Genomic DNA, 21737 nt, shown 5'->3' with positions numbered 1-21737 from the left:
GCTGTAAATTGTTTTTTCACTTTGCTGTGAGCCGCCCCGAGTCTGCGGAGAGGGGCGGCATACAAATCTAAATAAACAAACAAACAAATTAATTAATTAATAATAATAATAATAATAATAATAATAATAATAATAATAATAGAATGACTGTTTAATGCAAAGGGTGGGTTTTTAAAGTCCAAATATTCATTAAATACATTAAAAACCCTATCTTTCCTCTACTTCACGGAAATTTGTTTTTCACAGGTGGTCTTGCAACACATCCCCAGCGAAAAATGAGGGATTACTGTATATATTTGTATGTCTGTGTAATTATATGTGTGTGTATATGTGTGTACGCACATTGATAAGATAGGTAGACTGTGTCTGTGTGTTTGCAGCTGGTTTGCAGGCTGCTCCCTTTCATTTAAATTTTATTATTATTATTATTATTATTCAGCCGTCTCTTTTCAGGTCAAACTCCTTTTGGAAAGTTTGCCTTTAACTTCTCTGGAAGTGAAACAGGGCAAAAGTTGTGACTGGGATAGGGCATCCGTAATAAAAATGCAAATGCCGTTTCGTGATTGGTTCAGGAGAATAAGCCGAGCCTCAGCTGATACTTGGGGTAATCCTTTTTATCTCCCTGTGCCAAATGGGTTACTGCAGGGCATTCACTTTACCAGATTCCTGGACAGATATTTGCAGAGTTAACAGATGTTCCAGTGACAACATCTAATCTAGCAAAAAAGCTGGGAAGGTCGTTGGTTGAGCAAGTCTTTGATAAGGTACCAAAGTACATCTTTCATTACGGCTAATTCGGAAAAGGTGTCTCTCACCTCTTACAACCAAATTCTGCTATTATACACTGCTAAAAAAAAAAAATAAAGGGAACACTTAAACAACACAGTATAACTCTTAAGTAAATCAAACTTCTGTGAAATCAAACTGTCCATTTAGGAAGCAATACCGATTGACAATCAATTCCACATGCTGTTGTGCACATTCAACTTTGTACAGAACAAAGTACAGTGATACCTCGTCTTACGAACTTAATTGGTTCCAGGAGGAGGTTCGTAAGGTGAAAAGTTTGTAAGACGAAACAATGTTTCTCATAGGAATCAATGGAAAACCGATTAATGCGTGCAAGGCCAAAATTTACCCCTTTTTCAAGCCAAAGCGCCCGTTTTTGCGCTGGTGGGATTCCCCTGAAGCTCCCCTCCATGGGAAACCCCACCTCTGGACTTCCGCATTTTTGTCATGCTGTAGGGGAATCCCAGGAGGGGAATTCCAGGATCGCAAAAACGGGCACTCCACTGGCAACGGAAGTCTGGAGGTGGGGATTCCCAGCGAGGGAAGCCTCAGTGAAATCGCAGCATCGCAAAAACACGGAAGTCCAGAGGTGAGGTTTCCCATGGAGGGGAGCCTCAGGGGAATCCCAGGATCGCAAAAACGGGCGCTTTGCTTACAACGGAAGTCTGGGGGTGGGGCATCCGAGCGGTGGCGGCGGGTTTGTAAGGCGAAAAAAGTTCGTAACAAGAGGCAAAAAAATTCCGAACCCCGGGTTCGTATCTCGAAAAGTTCGTATGACGAGGGGTTCGTATGACGAGGTACCACTGTACATCTTTCATTATGGCTAATTCGGAAAAGGTGTCTCTCACCTCTTACAACCAAATTCTGCTATTATCCACTGCTCAAAAAAAAAAATAAAGGGAACACTTAAACAACACAGTATAACTCTCAAGTAAATCAAACTTCTGTGAAATCAAACTGTCCACTTAGGAATTAATACCGATTGACAATCAATTCCACATGCTGTTGTGCACATTCAACTTTGTACAGAACAAAGTATTCAATGAGAATATTTCATTCGTTATTTGAGTGTTCTCTTTATTTTTTTGAGCAGTATATTTTGATTCAAATTCAGCCTTGGCACAAGAAATAAATCTGAAAATGAAGGACCTGGATCCATAGCAGACCCCCTCTTATTTTAATATCCCGTCTGATTAATGGTTAGCCATTAAGTTTATTACAACCCTAAGGGCACATGCAAACAAAATGTTTAATGCAATACATAAGTACATCCTTCTATATATCTGCACATCAGAAAGACAATGATGACCAAGGTAACAACGAAAAAAAGTGACCGATGTCCGTTTTTCAATATGTTTCCTTTTAATATGTTCATAGTTCAGTATTTCCATTTCATTCAAAGTATTAATAGGATTGATGTTTCAACCTAAAGAAAGGAAGAATTTGTCAGTAAAATGATAGTATATGTAGATATTTTACCCAATACTGGTAAAAATTACCGATATTCATTGTACAGTGATACCTCGTCTTATGAACTTAATTGGTTCTGGGAGGAGGTTTGTAAGGTGAAAAGTTCGTAAGACAAAACAATGTTTCCCATAAACAATGTAAAATCAATTAGTGCATGCAAGCAAAAAAAAATAATCGCAAAAACGGCGCTCCACTGGGCGCCGCCGCCCAGGTGTCATCTTTTGAAACAGCTGGGCACTTCTCAGCGTTCTCCTGAACGCCAAACCCGGAAGTTTGGCAAAAGTTCGGGTTTGGCGTTCGGGAGGCCGCCGAGAAGCGCCGCCGTCCGGGTGTCACCTTTGCAGAAGAGCCGCGGAGCTGTCGGACGGTCAGGAGGCTCAAACGGAGGTGGGGAATCCCAATAGGGAATTCCATGGGCGGAGCTTTGACGTCACGAAGACGTCCTTCCTGGATTCCACATTTCAGTCTCCGTGACGTCAAAGCTCCGCCCATGGAATTCCCTATTGGGATTCCCCACCTCCGTTTGAGCCTCCCGATTGGCCAACAGCTCCATGGCTCGTCTGCAAAGGACGAAACTTTTGCTGAACTTCTGGAGGAAAAAATTGCACTTCAGCAGGCTGGGACGTTCACAGTTTCTGCTGGCAAGCCATTCCACTGGTTGATCGCTCTCACCGACATCTGTCTGAAGAAACACAACATTTACACACGCACTCCTGACAATTCAAATAATGTATATCTAAAGTTTCACATTCGTACCACCGTTCCCCGTAAGCTGCGCTCATGAGCAGGCGTGCACCCCCAAATACCCCCGCGTGCGCCCTTTTCCACGGGCGCGCGCTCCCCATCCCCCTGCCAGCCCACGGGGGGGAGGCGCCGGCAGTAAAAGGAAAGGGAGCCGTGGCCGCCCCTGCCTCCCCACCGTGCCTTTGGCCCTGCCCCCCCGCCCATCCGATCCGCCCCCTCTCCTCCACCTCCACCTCCTGCGCTCCCAGCCAGGGGGCTGCGAGAGAGAGTTTCCGTGCGCTTCGGGAATGCCCGCCCCACCCCTCTCGCAGCCCCTTCGCTGGGAGCGCTTTCCTCCCGAGCTTTCAGCAAGGGGGCTGCAGTAGAGGCAGGGCAGGCGTTCCCAAAGAACTCGGAGAAAGCGCTCTCGCTGAAAGAGAGAGAGGGAGAGGGAGAGAGAAATCTTATGTTATATGTAATATGTTGTGTGTGTGTTTTATATTATAAAAATCAATAAAAATGTTAATTAAAAAAAAGCAAATTCAGGGATTCAATTAATTAATGTCAGATGAATTACTTCTGAAATAATTCAGATAAAGCGTTTTCTCGCTCAGGTTTTTCAATGGTTCCAGGTACAAGGATGAACATATTCATCTGGATGGCATTAATAAAAATCTGGTGTGGAATGTTAGCTTTGGGATATTTTAAGGCACGTTTTGCTTTTTAAAAACATTTTAAAATGAAATAATCAATGGAGGAAGCATGCATTTGTAAGGAATACTTAAATCTGACATCTTGTCTCACGAATGCTTCTGTATCTTTCAGCTCAAGCTTGTGCAGATGTTTTGGGCTTAGCCAAAGAAGCCAGGAAACGGAATCTCGGTCCTCTTCACCCTTCCTTCAACGTGTTGAAAATAATAAGAGACGGCCTCTGCAAAAATCTCCCTGAAAACTGTTACAAATTGTTATCGGGGAAAATCGCAATTTCGCTGACACGAGTGTCCGATGGGGAAAACGTATTAATATCCGATTTTAATTCTAAAGAAGAGGTTGTACAGGTATGTTCTGTGCTTTCTCTATATTTCATTCATTCATTCATTCATTCATTCATTCACTCATTCACTCATTTATTTATTTATTTTATATGCCACTCATTTCATAACGGACTCGGAGCAATTTTCTTTTTACCATGTTATCAAGGTATCCAGCAAACCAGGGAATTATTGGCAGTTCGGAAAATATCAGGGAATTTGAAAAAAACTGAATAAATCAAAAGAAAAAAAACAAACTATTAAAATGTTTAAAAGTCAGGGGAAAAGTATATAAAAGAGCCGGGGTGGCGCAGCAGGTAGAGTGCTGTACTGCAGGCCACTGAAGCTGACTGTAGATCTGAAGGTCAGCGGTTCAAATCTCATCACCGGCTCAAGGTTGACTCAGCCTTCCATCCTTCTGAGGTGGGTAAAATGAGGACCTGGATTGTGGGGGCAATATGCTGGCTCTGTTAAAAAGTGCTATTGCTAACATGTTGTAAGGCGCCTTGAGTCTAAGGAGAAGGGCGGCATAAAAAATCGAATGAATGAATGAATGAATGAATAAATAAATAAATAACCTTGCTTCCTCAGCTACTGATATTTCTCCATGGCTTAGCCATTTGGTATGGTGTCATCAGTGATGGGCTACCAACATGTTTACTACCACACTGTGGGCGTGGCTTATGCATTTTGTTTCAACATCTTTCAGTTCAAATTGGGTGCCCTGGGGCGGAGCTCCAAATTTTGCTACCGGAACTGTGTTCCTGGCCGTTCCTGTAGGAGCCCATCACTGGATGTCATCTACAACCTTGCCTTAAGTAGATTACAAGTTACAGGGAAATGTTAGGGAAATATCAGGGAATTTCAAAATGCTTTCCCCCTGGACACTCTGGTTATACAATGTTCCCTCGATTTTCGCGGGGGATGCGTTCCGAGACTGCCCGCGAAAGTTGAATTTCCGCGAAGTAGAGATGCGGAAGTAAATACCCCATTTTGGGCTATGGACAGTATCACAAGCCATCCCTTAACACTTTAAACCCCTAAATTACCATTTCCCATTCCCTTAACAACCATTTGCTCACCATTATTACTGGTACTCACCATTGAATAAGACACTTAGTGATCCTGATATTTATAAACATAATTATTTATTAACAATAATTTTTTTTTGTTATTTATTTGCAAAAATTATTAGTTTGGCGATGACGTATGACGTCAACAGGCAGGAAAAACCATGGTATAAAAAACCCCCCCGCAAAGTATTTTTTAATTTTTTAATTAATACTCGAGGGAACACTGTATTTACAAACAAAGTTTGTACCGGAAGGAATTGGATTTGTGACCTGCATTGTTCTAAGATGATTTTCCTTTGCAGTTTGAAATAATTATAGCTAATCTTTATTTATTTATTTTAAAAATCTTCCATAGGCCCTGCTTTGCAGCTCATTTGTGCCTATATATTGCGGCCTCATTCCGCCTTCATTTAGAGGCGTGGTAAGTATTGTTTATTGTTGATAAATCAGCATTGGAATTTTTTGGGGGGAGATAAACTGAGCTGAGGCCTGCTATAATTTGATGGAACCGCGCTTTCCTCTTCAGAACTTCTTAGAAAGACGTAGAGATTAACTCATCTCCTTTTATCTAAACGTCAGTTTTCCTTCATCAACAGAGTGAAGGAAAACCATGTGTTAGGGTTGGGGAAAAAAAAATCTATATTCGGAATATAAGACACACCCAAATTATCAGCCTCTTTTAGGGAGGAAAAAGATGCGTCTTATAGACCAAAAATACGGTATTTTATTTATTTACTTATTTGTTTGTTTGTTTATTTATTTGTTTATTTGTTTATTTATTTAGTTTTTTTTAAATTTGATTTGATTTGATTTGAGATTTGATTTGAGATTTGATTTGAGATTTGATTTGAGATTTGATTTGATTTGATTTCCGCCCCTCTCTGTAGACTCGGGGCGGCTCACAGCAACAATAAAACTATCTACAACAAATCTAATAATTTTAAAAACACTAAAAACCCCATTATTAGCCGCCCCGAGTCTGCGGAGAGGGGCGGCATACAAATCCAATAAATAATAATAATAAATAATTATTAAAAGCAAACATACACACAAACATACCATGCATAATTCCCCCATGCCTGATGGCAGAGGTGGGTTTTAAGGAGTTTACGAAAGGCGAGGAGGGTGGGGGCAGTTCTAATCTCCAGGGGGAGCTGGTTCCAGAGGGTCGGGGCCGCCACAGAGAAGGCTCTTCCCCTGGGTCCCGCCAAACGACATTGTTTAGTTGACGGGACCCGGAGAAAGCCCACTATGTGGGACTGGTCGCTGGGATTCGTGCGGCAGAAGGCGGTCCCAGAGATAATCTGGTCCGGTGCCATGAAGGGCTTTATAGGTCATAACCAACACTTTGAATTGTGACCGGAAACTGATCGGCAACCAATGCAGACTGCGGAGTGTTGTTGTGACGTGAATCCCACTAATTAATTTCTAGCGTTTAGTAAGTGTTTTCTAACCTTTTAAGCTTAACTTGCTTGAATTAAATACGATACTTTTTGCTTAATTAAGCAAGTACAGACTTTCATATCTCTCTCTTCCTCTCTTCCTTAAAGCGCTACGTGGACGGTGGACTAAGTGACAACTTACCTCGCTGTAGTTCGAAGAACACCATAACTATTTCTCCTTTCTCCGGGGAATTTGACATATGTCCCAAGGGGAACGTTGCAAACTTCTACCTGATGAATTTAACTAATACAAGCATTCAGTTTAGCTTAGGGAACATATATCGTTTGACTCGAGCACTTTTTCCTCCAGAGCCCCAGGTATTGTATGTTCAACATTGCTTATTATGTGATGATTCTTTTTATTGATGCTGATAGTTATTTGTATGACCTTGAGAAAATGATGTATCGTATTTTTCGGAGTATAGGATGCACCTTTCCCCCTCCAAAAAAAGAGGCTGAAAATTTGGGTGCGTTTTATACAGAGCCGGGGTGGCGCAGCAGGTAGAGTGCTGTACTGCAGGCCACTGAAGCTGACTGTAGATCTGAAGGTCAGCGGTTCAAATCTCATCACCGGCTCAAGGTTGACTCAGCCTTCCATCCTTCCGAGGTGGGTCAAATGAGGACCTGGATGGTGGGGGCAATAGCCTAGCTCTGTTACAAAAGTGCTATTGCTAACATGTTGTAAGCCGCCCTGAGTCTAAGGAGAAGGGCGGCATAAAAATAAAAGAAATAAATACTCTGAATGTAGCTTCTCTGAAGCTTTTTTCTTCAGCCCTGTGCTGCTAACAATATTCCTGGCTCTTATCGGCTTGCAGGCTTTTTTCAATTAATAATAATAATAATAATAATAATAATAATAATAATAATAATAATAATAATTTATTGGACTTGTATGCCGCCCCTCTCTGAAGACTCGGGGCGGCTCACAACAATAATAAAACAATATAGCAGTAAAACAAATCCAATATTAAAAAACATATATAAAACCCCAGCAATTAAAACCATATAGCACATACATACCAAACATAAAATATAAAAGCCTGGGGGAGGATGTCTTAGTTCCCCCATGCCTGGCGATAAAGGTGGGTCTTAAGTAATTTGCGAAAGACAAGGAGGGTGGGGGCCGTTCTAATCTCTGAGGGGAGTTGATTCCAGAGGGCCGGGGCTGCCACAGAGAAGGCTCTTTCCCTGGGGCCCGCCAAACGACATTGTTTGGTCGACGGGACCCGGAGAAGGCCATCTCTGTGGGACCTTATCGGCCGCTGGGATTCGTGCGGTAGAAGGCGGTTCCGGAGGTATTCAGGTCCACTGCCATGTAGGGCTTTAAAGGTCATTACCAACACTTTGATGGCAATTTGCTCGTACACACTGTCCACACATACAGGGGGTGGACAAATAAATGGAAACACTGACTTTTTGGCATCATAATGTTTGAACATATTCAAATCAATGCAAGCTTGACATATTTTAATGTTTTTTAAATTCTGTTATTTGATATGTTTTTCAAACTACCTTTTTTTTTTTACAGAAATTTAAGGAAATTGGTTATAACCTTCTAGAAATGGCAGACCTCTCAGACTTTCAAAGAGGCCAAATTGTTGGTGCTCGAATGGCAGGCGCTAGTGTAACAGAAAGTGCCCGAATGTTTGGCGTTTCAAGAGGTCATGTCTCAAAAGTCATGACTGCTTTTGAAAGAGAAGGAAAAACGTCCTCAGCCAAACACAGGTCTGGTCGAAAGTCGAAGTTGTCTGAGAGAGACCTTCGGGACTCTAAAGCGAATTATTAGAGCGGATCGCAAGACCGCAGCTCCTAAAATCACTGCAGAGCTCAATAGACACGTACAGAACCCAGTTTCCACAAAAACGTTTCGAAGGGAGCTTCACAAATCTGTATTCCACGGAAGAGCTGCAAGGTGTTTCCATTTTCTTGTCCACCCCCCTGTATATGCAGTGTCAAAAAACATGGCAATTTGCTCATGCTTATACGTCTGTGCAGGTGTGCGGTATCACAAAACACAGCAATATAGGATGGGATTGTGCTTGGGCGGACCCCAAGGATGGGGTCCACCCACAGGTCGCCACTACCAGTTTAACTGAACCAATCTGGACCTGCTAAATCCCATCTCTGGATAATAATAATAATAATAATAATAATAATAATAATAATATTATTGTTGTTATTATTATTGTTGTTGTTATTATTATTATTATTATTATTATTATTTTTGATTTGTATGCCGCCTCTCTCCGAAGACTCGGGGCGGCTCACAACAATGCTAAAAACAATATTATAATGGCACAAATCTAATATTAAAAAACTAAAAACCCTATCATAATTAAAAACCAAACAGCACATACATACCAAACATAAATTATAATAAGCCTGGGGGAAAGATGTCTCAGATCCCCTGTGCCTGGCGGTATAGGTGGGTCTTAAGTAGTTTACGGAAGACGAGGGTGGGAGCAGTTCTAATCTCCGGGGGGAGTTGATTCCAGAGGGCCGGAGCCGCCACAGAGAAGGCTCTTCCCCTGGGGCCCGCTAGACATTGCTTAGTCGACGGGACCCGGAGAAGGCCAACTCTGTGGGACCTTAACGGCCGTTGGGATTCGTGCGGTAGCAGGCGGTTCCGGAGATATAGGAATGGCCTTGGAGAAACCACCTTCTTAGGAAGAGTGCATTGTTATTTGTGCATGGCTTGTGATGTTTCCGTTTATCTTTCCAGGCTGTGTGGGCAAAAGGAGACCCAGTTAATACAGTGGTACCTCATCATACGAACTTAATTGGTTCCAGGAGGAGGTTCGTAAGGTGAAAAGTTCGTAAGATGAAACAATGTTTCCCATAGGAATCAATGTAAAAGCAAATAATGTGTGCAAATCCTTCAGGAAAATCCCAAACTTTAGAAGGGAGGCGAACAGAGGGCAGGGAGGAGCAGCTAAAGGGGGCGGGTAGAAGAAGCAAGGCTAGGCTAAAGGGTGAGTGGGAAGGAAGAAAGGCAAGGGGGGCGCCCCTCCCTTTTCTTTCTTCAAAAGACACCGTTTCAGTGCCTTTGCAAGCACGTTGTTCTCTGCAAAATCTTTCCTCCTCCAAGCCGCCCCTCCCTTTTCTTTCTTCAAAAGACACCCTTTCAGTGCCTTTGCAAGCACCTTGTTCTCTGCAAAATCTTTCCTCCTCCAAGCCGCCCCTCCCTTTTCTTTCTTCAAAAGACACCCTTTCAGTGCCTTTGCAAGCACCTTGTTCTCTGCAAAATCTTTCCTCCTCCAAGCCGCCCCTCCCTTTTCTTTCTTCAAAAGACACCCTTTCAGTGCCTTTGCAAGCACCTTGTTCTCTGCAAAATCTTTCCTCCTCCAAGCCGCCCCTCCCTTTTCTTTCTTCAAAAAAGGGGAAAAAAAGAAACCCCTTCATCCCAGCAGCAGCTGCTGGGGTTCGTAAGGTGAAAATAGTTCGGAAGAAGAGGCAAAAAAATCTTAAACACCGGGTTCGTATCTTGAAAAGTTCGTTAGAAGAGGTGTTCGTAAGATGAGGTACCACTGTATTGTGCAGGGAGACACTTTAGGGAGATTAGGAATATCTTCATGAAATATTCCTTCAAATGTTATTTTCATTTAGTACCAGGCTGTCAGTGGAAGTAAATTACTTTTCCATGTTCTCCGTAATATAAGTGGCATGAAATACTGTATATAAAATGTTCTTTCTACAAGTTTTCAAACTTACTTAACTAATTTTCTGCAAATTTCTTTGAAGTTGCTGGTTGAACTCTGTGAAGAAGGATATTCAGATGCCCTTAGTTTTTTGAAAGTAAACGGTAGGTTACTATTCTCAGCTTTACTTCATGTAACATTATTATTATTTATTAGATTTGTATGCCGCCCCTCTCCGAAGACTCGGGGCGGCTTACAACAATAAAAACAGTACAAATCCAACAATTAAAAACAGTTTAAAACCCCTTAATGTAAAAAACAATCATACGTCTCATATGAACCATACATAAAATGGAAACGGCCCAGGGGAATCAATTCCCCCATGCTTGACAACAGAGGTGGGTTTTAAGGAGTTTACGAAAGGCAAGGAGGGTAGGGGCAATCCTAATCTCCGGGGGGAATTGATTCCAGAGGATTGGGGCCACCACAGAGAAGGCTCTTCCCCTGGGTCCTGCCAGATGACATTGTGGCCGACTCTGTGGGACCTAACTGGTTGCTGGGATTCGTGCGGCAGAAGGCGGTCCCGGAGATATTCTGGTCCAATGCCATGAAGGGCTTTATCGGTCATAACCAACACTTTTGAATTGTGACCGGAAACTGATCGGCAACCAATGCAGACTGCGCAGTGCGGTACTCATCCAATGAATATTGGCAATTTAAGCAACCCAAGCCTTATCAAAAAGGTATGCTATGGGCATGCTATAAAACTAAATATTTGCTAATTCATTGCTGTTTGCTAGTAAGAACATCTCAGCTTTAAAAGTTGGAAGAAGCTGGTAGAAGTTACAACGCAGTTGCAAATAGGCATACATTCTTAGTCCAAGATTTGAAAATTAAGATTGTAGAAAATCTTCGTGGTTTTTTTTAAAATGGCCTGCATTTTATCTCGCTGACTTTGCATACTGTCACTTATAACAGAAGTGGTTTTTTTTCAAAAAAAAATCTATTTATTAAGGTTTTCTGCAAGAATCCATATCTCCCGACTTTGCCTTAAGTAATCAGGAACATCTGGGATGTTCTCAAATCTCAGGCTACACTGATAAAAAAAATGCAGGAAATAAAGACAAAGAAAAGATGCCAGACAAAAAAGTATTTATTGATCAGCTAAAGGCAACATCTTGGCCATCAGACAGGACTTTCTTTGAGAAGCTGCCTCCTAGACTACATGAAGGTAAAATTCTAAATTAACTAATTAATTATTGGAAAAATCTATGTTTAATTCTTTAGCGCTAATATTTAGAGACCAGATAGAATGTACTGCTTGTTTGATCTCCTCCATTTGTACAGAAACATTTTAATTTATTATATAAACAAGACCGGAGAGATTTATCAATTACCTTTAGTTGGCCAAATGTATAAACAGGCCCTTAAAGGGGCTACTTTGAAGGTTTCATGAATTAATTTACTTGAACATTTTTGTTTCAGAATTTACATTGGTGAATGTCATACATTTTGCACTGATGAATTTTGGTTGCTGAATGTTTATCTCTCTCTCTCTCTCTCTCTCTCTCTCTCTCTCTCTCTGCCTATCTATCTATCTATCTATCTATCTATCTATCTATCTATCTATCTATCTATCTATCTATCTATCTGATTTGTATGCTGCCCCTCTCCGCAGACTCGGGGCGGCTAACAACAGTAATAAAACAGTATATGACAATAATCCAATACTAAAAACAATTAAAAACCCATTATATAAAAACCAATCATACATACAGGCATACCATGCATAAAATTGTAAAGGCCTAGGGGGAAAGTGTATCTCAATTCCCCCATGCCTGGCGGCAGAGGTGGGTTTTAAGCAGCTTACGAAAGGCAAAGGAGGGTGGGGGCAATTCTAATCTCTGGGGGGAGTTGGTTCCAGAGGGCTGGGGCCGCCACAGAGAAGGCTCTTCCCCTGGGTCCCGCCAAGCGACATTGTTGCAGAAAAGGGGTACCTAATCAAAAATATAAACATATACCCTATTTTTCAGAGTATAAGACGCACCTTTTTACTCCCGAAAAGAGTAAACCTGGGTGCATCTTATACACCAAATGTAGCCCCACCCAGCCAGCCCCACCCTTTGGCCTCTGTCTTCCAGCAATTTACCTCCTTGCAAACAAACAGTGCAGAGCCTGATTAATATAAGCAGCTGATTATCAGCTTCCTGACCAGCAGCTGATTGAAGCTTCAGGTGGGTCCACGTGCTAAACTGAAAGTGAAACTAAAAGTAAAATTGCAAGGAGGCAAATTGCTGAGAGGCAGAGGCAGAATTTTATTTTCTTGTTACTGAAGCTGGATGCAAGGGGGTAAGTCAATAACTATATATGTCTATAGAATGTTCAAATTCTTAGACTTATTTTTTTAAAGACAGCTTTATCATTGTTCTAGACAACTTAACAAAATGAAGAAGCTTTTTAAAATAATCTTTTGATCAGAAGAGGCCCAGTGCATTTGTATCTTCTTTTAAATAGCAGAGAATAATGTATACTTCAAAAAGTCACATCAATTTTAGCAACATCTGTACAAGTATAATCTAAAATATAACAGTATCCTGTTTAGTATTAAAATAAGGCAGCTGAGTTAAACCCTGACTTAGTCATGTTTGGAGTAGATCTCTTTAGGTAAATAGAACTTTAAGAAAACTTTCTGGCATTAATATACAGTAGTACCTCTACTTACGAACTTAATTCGTTCCGTGACCAGGTTCTTAAGTAGAAAAGTTTGTAAGAAGGAGCAATTTTTCCCATAGGAATTAATGTAAAAGCAAATAATGTGTGCGATTGGGGAAACCACAGGGAGGATGGAGGCCCTGTTTCTCCCAGGAGATTCCTAGAGGGGTCCCAAGGAGGCTTCTCCCCGCCTTTTCCGGCCCTGTTTCGTCCCAGGAGATTCCTAGAGAGGCCCCACAGAGGCTTCTCCCCGCCTTTTCCGGCCCTGTTTCGTCCAAGGAGATCCCTAGAGAGGCCCCACGGAGGCTTCTTCCTGCCTTTTCCGGCCCTGTTTCCTCCCAGGAGATTCCTAGAGAGGCCCCCACGGAGGCTCCTCCCCGCATTTTCTGGCCCTGTTTCCTCCCAGGAGATTCCTAGAGAGACCCCCACAGAGGCTTCTCCCCTCCTTTTCCGGCCCTGTTTCCTCCCAGGAGATTCCTAGAGAGGCCCCCACGGAGGCTTCTCCCCTCTTTTTCCGGCCCTGTTTCCTCCCTGGAGATTCCTAGAGAGGCCCCCACGGAGGCTTCTCCCCTCCTTTTCCGGCCCTGTTTCCTCCCAGGAGATTCCTAGAGAGGCCCCACGGAGGCTTCTCCCTGCCTTTTCCAGTTACAGTTTCAGAGGCTCGGGTTTCTAAGTGGAAAATGGTTCTTGAGAAGAGGCAAAAGAAATCTTGAACAGCTGGTTCTTATCTAGAAAAATTCGTAAGTAGAGGTGTTTGTAGGTAGAGGTACCACTGTACTGCCATAATGTACATTTCTCCAATTCTTTGCTATTTCTATGGGTCAGACACATGCACAAAAATACATAGTGTATATCATCTGGGAGAGAGAGGCAGATTTTTTCCTCTTGTTTTCCTCCCCTAAAACTAAGGTGCGTCCGTCTTATTGACTGATTGATTGATTGATTGATTTGATTTGATTTCTATGCCACCGTTCTCATGAGACTCAGGACGGCTCACAACATGTAGAATATACAGTGGTACCTCGGTTCTCGAACGCTTTGGTTCTCGTACATTTCGGATACCGAACAAAATTTTCGGCAAAAATTTGCTTCGGTATCTGAACAAAAATTCGGATACCGAACAGCCACAGAAAATTTTGTTTGTTATCCGAAATGTTACCGCCCGCTTAACAGCCTCCCAGTCTCTATAGTCTAACCTCTCCAAGCTGCAGGAAGGGTGGGGGCGGCAGCTTCGGGGGCTCCTTTCCTCAGTGCTTCGTCTTGTGCACCAACTTTCTCCTTCCCGGCGGCAGTGGTGGCGACAGCAGCGGCTTCCATTCGAGGAGCAGCAGCGACGGGAACGTCACGTGATGAAGGGAAGCCGGTGGAGCCATCTCAGCCGTTGCTGCCGCTCCACCAGCTTCCCTTCATCACGTGACGTTCCCGCCGCTGCTGCTCCTCGAAGGGAAGCCACTGCTGTCGCCACCGCTGCCGCCGGGAAGGAGAAAGTTGGTGCACAAGACGAAGCACTGAAGAAAGGAGCCCCCCGAAGCTGCCGGTATTGCAGCCGCCCCCACCCTTCCTGCAGCTTGGAGAGGTTAGACTATAGAGCTCCTCAGATTTTTATCCCATAGGAAATAAAGAAAATAGATTTAATTGGTTCCCAGCGAGTCAACAGGGGCTGGGAACCAATTAAATCCATTTCCATTATTTCCTATGGGATAAATTAATTCGGTACTCGACCAAATCGGTTCTCGACCACACTTTTGGAACGAATTGTGGTCGAGAACCGAGGTACTCTGAAAAATATGGTAATCAAATTAAATTCCTATTCTCTATAGTACAGTGTGTGATACATTTGTCATGTAGATGTTATGGCAAGGCAAATTGATTTTAACTTAATTTTGGCTGGAAGTATTGGACGATTTAGTTGTGCAGAATGTATGTCAGGCCTCTGTCAGCTCAAATTGGCTTCCTTTTCCAACTTAAAACAGAGTTTTACTTTATTTTTTCCCCAGTGTCAAAGAATAATTTTCCTATGAATCCATTTTAGTTAGAGATTACACAGGTAATCCAATGTTTTTGTTTCATTCACAAGGCTGAATCTCATGAGTCAGGGAATTTGTGGTTATGGATTCCCAGTGTAAAGCAAAATGTAATTTGATGATACGAGAGGGTCCTACTTGGTCATTTTGGATGGGGAAAAGTTGATTATGTCCTAGTCATATTTATTTATTTATTTATTTATTGGTATGCCGCCCCTCTCCGCAGACTCGGGGTGGCTAACAACAGTGGTAAAACAACATGAACAATCCAATTAATAAAACAACTAAAAAACCCTTATTATAAAAATCCAAACATACACACAAACATACCATGCATAACTTGTAATAGCCTAGGGGGAAAGGATAACTTAACTCCCCCATGCCTGGTGACAAAAGTGGGTCTTAAGTAATTTGCGAAAGACAAGGAGGGTGAGGGCCGTTCTAATCTCTGGGGGGGGAGTTGGTTCCAGAGGGCCGGGGCCGCCACAGAGAAGGCTCTTCCCCTGGGGCCCGCCAAACGACATTGTTTGGTTGACGGGACCCGGAGAAGGCCAACTCTGTGGGACCTTATCGGCCGCTGGGATTCGTGCGTAGTTGTTTGATTGCTTGATTGTCCATTTGAATGAGTTCAATTCTGCTGATTTAAATTTTTACAGCATTACAAGAGGCTTGTAAAGAAAAAAGTGGACTCTATGCTCAACTCTCAAAATTTCTTCCCATGCAACTAATGTCCTACATGATGCTACCATACACTTTACCGGTTGAGTCTGCCTTCTGTGTGGTTGTAAGGTGAGTGTACACGATCTAATTTCCAAAATTGCAATTTCCCATTCCCTTAGCAACCATTTAGATTATTACTCACCATGTTTATTTATTAAAGTGTATTAAAAAAATATTTACTAAAGGCAGACAAAAGTTTGGCGATGACATATGATGTCATCGGGCAGGAAAAACCGTGGTATAGGGGGGGAAAACGCAAAGTATTTTTTAATTAATATTTTTGAAAAACCGTGGTACAGACTTTTCGCAAAGTTCAAACCCGCGAAAATCGAGGGAACACTGTATTCATGCTCACTATTCTGTATTAATGCATTAGAATGTATATTATTATTATTATTATTATTATTATTATTATTATTATTATTATTATTATTATTTATTGGATTTGTATGCCGCCCCTCTCCGGAGACTCGGAGCGGCTAACAGCAATAATAAAACAGTATACAATAATAATCCAATACTAAAAACGATTAAAAAACCCATTAATATAAAAACCAAAGATACATATAGACATACCATGCATAAAATTGCAAAGGCCTAGGGGGAAAGAGTATCTCAATTCCCCCATGCCTGACGGCAGAGGTGGGTTTTAAGTAGCTTACGAAAGGCAGGGAGGGTGGGGGCAATTCTAATCTCTGGGGGGAGTTGGTTCCAGAGGGCCGGGGCCGCCACAGAGAAGGCTCTTCCCCTGGGGCCCGCCAAGCGGCATTGTTTAGTTGATGGGACCCGGAGAAAACCCACTCTGTGGGACCTAACTGGTTTCTGGGATTCGTGCAGCAGAAGGCGGTCCCTGAGATTATCTGGTCCGGTGCCATGAAGGGCTTTATAGGTCATAACCAACACTTTGAATTGTGACCGGAAACTGATCGGTAAGCAATGCAGACTGCGGAGTGTTGGTGTAACATGGGCATATTTGGGAAAGCCCATGATTGCTCTCGCAGCTGCATTCTGCACGATATAATCTAACTGAATACATAGTGCGATGCGTTGTAATTTCAAAATGTAATAGGTACGGATTATGATCTGTTTAAGAATATATATGAAAAAGCCTTTCTTTTTTAAAAAATCAATTAAAAAAAAAGTGAGTTGAACTCACAGGTCTTAACAATAAGAAAATGTGCCATCTTGGCAGTTCATGGCTGAGATTGGCTTGGTGTGTTTGGTTTGTATTATTTATTTATTTATTTATTTATTTATTGGATTTGTATGCCGCCCCTCTCCAGAGACTCGGGGCGGCTAACAGCGACAATAAAGCAGTGTACAATAGTAATTTGGTATTGATGATTAAAAATCAATTAATATAAAAACCAAACATACATACATACCATGCATAGAATTCTAAAGGCCTAGGGGGAAAGAGGATCTCAATTCCCCCATGCCTGGCGGCAGAGGTGGGTTTTAAGTTGTTTATGCTTATAAGAGCATGTGGTGGCCCAGGGGTCAGTAAGCAGTATTGCAGGCTATTTCTGCTGACTGGTGTCTGCCTGCAATGTGGCAATTCAAATTTCACCAGGCTCAAGGTTGACTCAGCGTTCCGTCCTTCCGAGGTCACTAAAATGAGGCTGATTCTATAAACCGCTTAGAGAAGACTAAAACACTACGAAGCGGCACATAAGCTATTGCTAATGGTATAAAATGTATTATGTGTTGTGGTTGGCTCTGGCCCAGCTCCTGCCCCAAGGAATGTGGAGGTAGATGCAGGGGAAACTTCAACATGTCATAGGCCTGTTTTATTGCCGACAGAGTCAGGGAGTGCAGTTTCCTCGGACGAAGAAGAAGGTGGGAGTGACTTGGAAGAGGGGGGCTTGGCACACAGCCCAGGAAGTCAATCTCCATTATCTTCGGTCGATTCGGATGCGGAAGTCTTGGACCCACGCAGGCGCAGAGTTATGCATAGAAGAGACCAATCTAATCAATCAATCAATCAATCAATCAATCAATCAAGGACATATTTATTTATTTATTTATTCAATTTTTATGCCGCCCTTCTCCTTAGACTCAGGGTGGCTTACAACATGTTAGCAATAGCACCTTTTAACAGAGCTAGGCTATTGCCCCCACAACCCAGAAGTTCGGCAAAAGTTCGGGTTTGGGAGGCCGCTGGGAAGCCCTGCCGCCCGGCTGTCACCTTTTAAAACAGCCAGGGGGGCTTCTCGGCGGCTTCCAGAACGCCGAACCCAGAAGTTCGGGTTTGGCGTTCGGGTTCAGGAAGACGCTGAGAAGCCCCCCGGCTGTTTCAAAAGGTGACAGCCGGGCGGCGGTGTTTTTTTGTGGTTTTTTTCTTTCGTTGCACGGATTAATTGATTTTACATTGTTTCCTATGGGAAACAATGTTTCGTCTTACGGACTTTTCGTCTTACGAACCTCCCCCTAGAACCAATTAGGTTCGTAAGACGAGGTATTACTGTACTTAAGGACTGATTAAGGGAATTGTACAGCCTACAAGGTTGTTTTGGGACGAGTGCTCTTTGCAATACAAAAAGGGTGCTTTGTTTTCTTTTGAATTTTGTGATAAAGAACCTTGTTTTGAATTTTCAAACGTATGTGTGTCTGAAATTTGTACCCTTGAATTTTCGGGAGGCTCATACCAGAGAGCCCGGCAGAACAATTATGTGTACGCAGTTTATATTTACCAATAACAGGAGAATCACAAATATATTCATTGTCGTGAATTTTTTTGTGTTCAGCTTCATCAATAAACGTATTATGTATATACTTTTTAAAAATCCCAAACCTATGTTTTAGTCTGCATTGGTTGCCGATCAGTTTCCGGTCACAATTCAAAGTGTTGGTTATGACCTACCAAGCCCTTCATGACACTGGACCAGATTATCTCAGGGACCGCCTTCTGCTGCACGAATCCCAGCGACCAGTTAGGTCCCACAGAGTGGGTCTTCTCCGGGTCCCGTCAACTAAACAATGTCGCTTGGCTGGACCCAGGGGAAGAGCCTTCTCTGTGGCGGCCCCGGCCCTCTGGAACCAACTCCCCCCAGAGATTAGAATTGCCCCCACCCTCCTTGCCTTTCGTAAGCTACTTAAAACCCACCTCTGCCGCCAGGCATGGGGGAATTGAGATACTCTTTCCCCCTAGGCCTCTACAATTTTATGCATGGTATGTCTGTATGTATGTTTGGTTTTTATAATAATGGGTTTTTTAACTGTTTTTAGTATTGGATTGTTACTATATGCTGTTTTGTTATTGCTGTTAGCCGCTCCGAGTCTCCGGAGAGGGGCGGCATACAAATCCAATAAATGAATGAATGAATGAATGAATGAATCAATCAATCAATCAGTCAATCAATCAATCTTAATATCTGTTTGCTGCCATTAGTTGCACCTGGCAAGAATGAGTAAAACCTTACCTTTTTGTTATTTTTACTTTTAAAGCAGAATTAACTACTTTTAAATTTTTTTTAATTTTAATACAGATTTTTTTTTTAAAAAAGCAATAAATTGTCCAATGTCTGCTAGGCTAACACAGTGAAGAGGAGTTTGGCTTATTCTCAAGAATTCCAGAGGGCAGGAAAAGAAGGAGATGTTTTGGACGAACATTTTAAAAAGAAGCCCCCATCCTGAATTAGCTTGTTTTGAAGAACCGCCTACTTTGTCTTGATTGCAGATTGATCCAGTGGTTTCCTGACATCCCTGAGGATGTGCGATGGATGCAGGGGCAGCTTTCCCAAATAATGGGCTCAGTTTATGGCCGAGCAATGAAAGAGCTTCTAAAAACCCCAAGGTATGTTTGGATGCTTCTTTGGCCAAGCACAGGAAAAATATTTTGGACTCTGTGGGACCTAACTGGTTCTGGGATTCGTGCGGCAGAAGGCGGTCCTGGAGATATTCTGGTCCGATGCCATGAAGGGCTTTATAGGTCATAACCAACACTTTGAATTGTGACCGGAAACTGATCGGCAACCAATGCAGACTGCGGAGTGTTGGTGTAACATGGGCATATTTGGGAAAGCCCATGATTGCTCTCACAGCTGCATTCTGCATGATCTGAAGTTTCCAAACACTTTTCAAAGGTAGCCCCATGTAGAGAGCGTTACAGTAGTCGAACCTCGAGGTGATGAGGGCATGAGTGACTGTGAGCAGTGACTCCCGGTCCAGGTAGGGCCGCAACTGGTGCACCAGGCGAACCTGGGCAAACGCCCCCCTCGCCACAGCTGAAAGATGTTTCTCTAACGTGAGCTGTGAATCGAGGAGGACGCCCAAGTTGCGGACCCTCTCTTTGGGGGTCAATAATTCCCCCCCCCCCAGGGTAATGGACGGACAGATGGAATTGTCCTTGGGAGGCAAAACCCACAGCCACTCCGTCTTATCAGGGTTGAGTTTGAGTCTGTTGACACCCATCCAGACCCCAACAGCCTCCAGGCACCGGCACATTACTTCCACTGCTTATATTAGATTCACTGTGACTAAGCAGTTTTACATTGCTACAGTCATTACACTGAATACAGTTTTTCTCTCTGCAATTTGGAATATTACGTCAGGTAACTCCTCTAACATGGCTAGTCTAATGAAAAAAAAGACATGGGTGACATGATAGCAGTGTATTATTGACCAATATCTGAGAGGTTAGCACAGTGAAGAGGAGGTTGGCTTTGTCTCCAGCATTCCAGAGGGCAAGAAACAAAGTAATGTGTAGAAGAACGTGAGTGAAACAACCCGCCTAGAACTAAGGAGGATTATACAAATGGTATACAGTGGTCCCCCGATTATCGCGAGGGTTCCGTTCCAGGACCCCTCGCGATGATTGGTTTTTCGCGAAGTAGCGGTGCGGAAGTAAAAACACCATCTGCGCATGCGCAAATGGTGTTTTTACTTCCGCCGCAGCAGCGAGGAGCCGAAGATTGTGGTTTCCCCGCCGCCCACGCAAACTCCTCGCTGCTGCTGCGCCCGCCGCTTGTCCGCCCGCCGCTTGTCCGCCGCCTGCCTGCCCTTCGCCCGCCCTTCGCCCGCCCACGCCGTTCGCTCGCGCCGCTTCCCAGCTGAGTCCTGAAGCGAACTTCCGCGTTTGGCTTCAAGACTCAGCTGGGAAGCGGCGCTGGGGTTTCCCCGCCGCCCACGCAAACTCCTCGCTGATGCCCGCCGCTCGCCCTCCCGCCAGCAAGAGGGGGAAGACCCAGGGAAGCCGCCCAGCAGCTGATCTGCCCGGCGCCATCTACGCATGCGTGGCCATAAGGGCGTGCATGCGCAGATGGTGTTTTTACTTCCGGGTTGAAAAATCACGATATAGCGTTTCGCAATGATCGAGATTGCGAAACTCGGGGGAGCACTGTATTATACAATTGGTATAATTGGCTACAAAAAATGAGAAGAACTGAGAACAACTAGCTTTTGCCCACATCGCAAAAAGGAATTTTACCAAAATTGAAATTAAGACCTTTTCCCCCCCCTTAATTCAGTCATGCCATAATATTTATAGACTAACATTGTTTTGTCAGCCTTGTTTCTTTTGATATCATTGTTTCTATACCTTTAAAGTTTTTTTTAATGATATGTTTTTATTATAACTTTAAAATGGAAAGAGATATGAAAAACTTTCTGTTTGTTATTAAGAAATATAGTTAATTTAGGAAAGTGTGAAAATATAAATATGGCAATCCACAAGTTAAATATAATATGATATTGTAAATCTATAAAATCTATAAAATATAATAAGGAAGGAAGGACAGAGCAAATATCTCTCCATGTCGGTGGGCGTGGCCTAGGGGAAGAGCCTTCTCTGTGGGGGCACCAGCCCTCTGGGATCGGCTCCTTCCTGGAGATTCACAGTGCCTCCACCCTCCTCACCTTCCGAAAAAGTTTAAAGACTTATCTATGCCCCCAGGCCCGGGGTCATTAGATCTTTCCTCCCTGACCAATGAGCGTTTTAGTGTGTTTCACGGAGTGAATGGTAACAAATGTTTTTAATTATATTAGAACTTTTAGGTGTTTTAATTACATTTATTGGATCCAGATGTATTGTTATGTTTTCTTTGATATGCTGTGAGCCACCCCGAGTCCTCAGAGAGGGGTGGCATTCAAATCAAATCAAATCAAATCAAATCAA

The 21737-nt window shown here is 43.0% G+C and overlaps 1 protein-coding gene across 2 annotated transcripts in view; it reads left to right on the top strand.

The window, feature by feature from the left end:
* The window catches only part of LOC139169316 (1-acylglycerol-3-phosphate O-acyltransferase Pnpla3-like), a 40815-nt gene that overhangs the window by 15519 nt on the left and 3559 nt on the right, over positions 1–21737 (top strand). For both annotated transcript variants that reach the window (XR_011559444.1, XM_070755292.1), the window contains exons 2-8: positions 3808–4040; positions 5442–5507; positions 6637–6846; positions 10270–10330; positions 11182–11397; positions 15559–15691; positions 19302–19418. Coding sequence is in view for 1 of the 2 variants with exons in the window: in XM_070755292.1 (XP_070611393.1) it covers positions 3808–4040; positions 5442–5507; positions 6637–6846; positions 10270–10330; positions 11182–11397; positions 15559–15691; positions 19302–19418 (1036 nt within the window). In the remaining variant the exon portion in view is untranslated. The remainder of the gene's footprint in view (positions 1–3807; positions 4041–5441; positions 5508–6636; positions 6847–10269; positions 10331–11181; positions 11398–15558; positions 15692–19301; positions 19419–21737) is intronic.

Source organism: Erythrolamprus reginae, chromosome 6 (assembly GCF_031021105.1).
Source record: "Erythrolamprus reginae isolate rEryReg1 chromosome 6, rEryReg1.hap1, whole genome shotgun sequence".
NCBI classification, from domain to species: Eukaryota; Metazoa; Chordata; class Lepidosauria; order Squamata; family Dipsadidae; genus Erythrolamprus; species Erythrolamprus reginae.
This window is presented reverse-complemented; position numbering and strand designations above follow the sequence as displayed.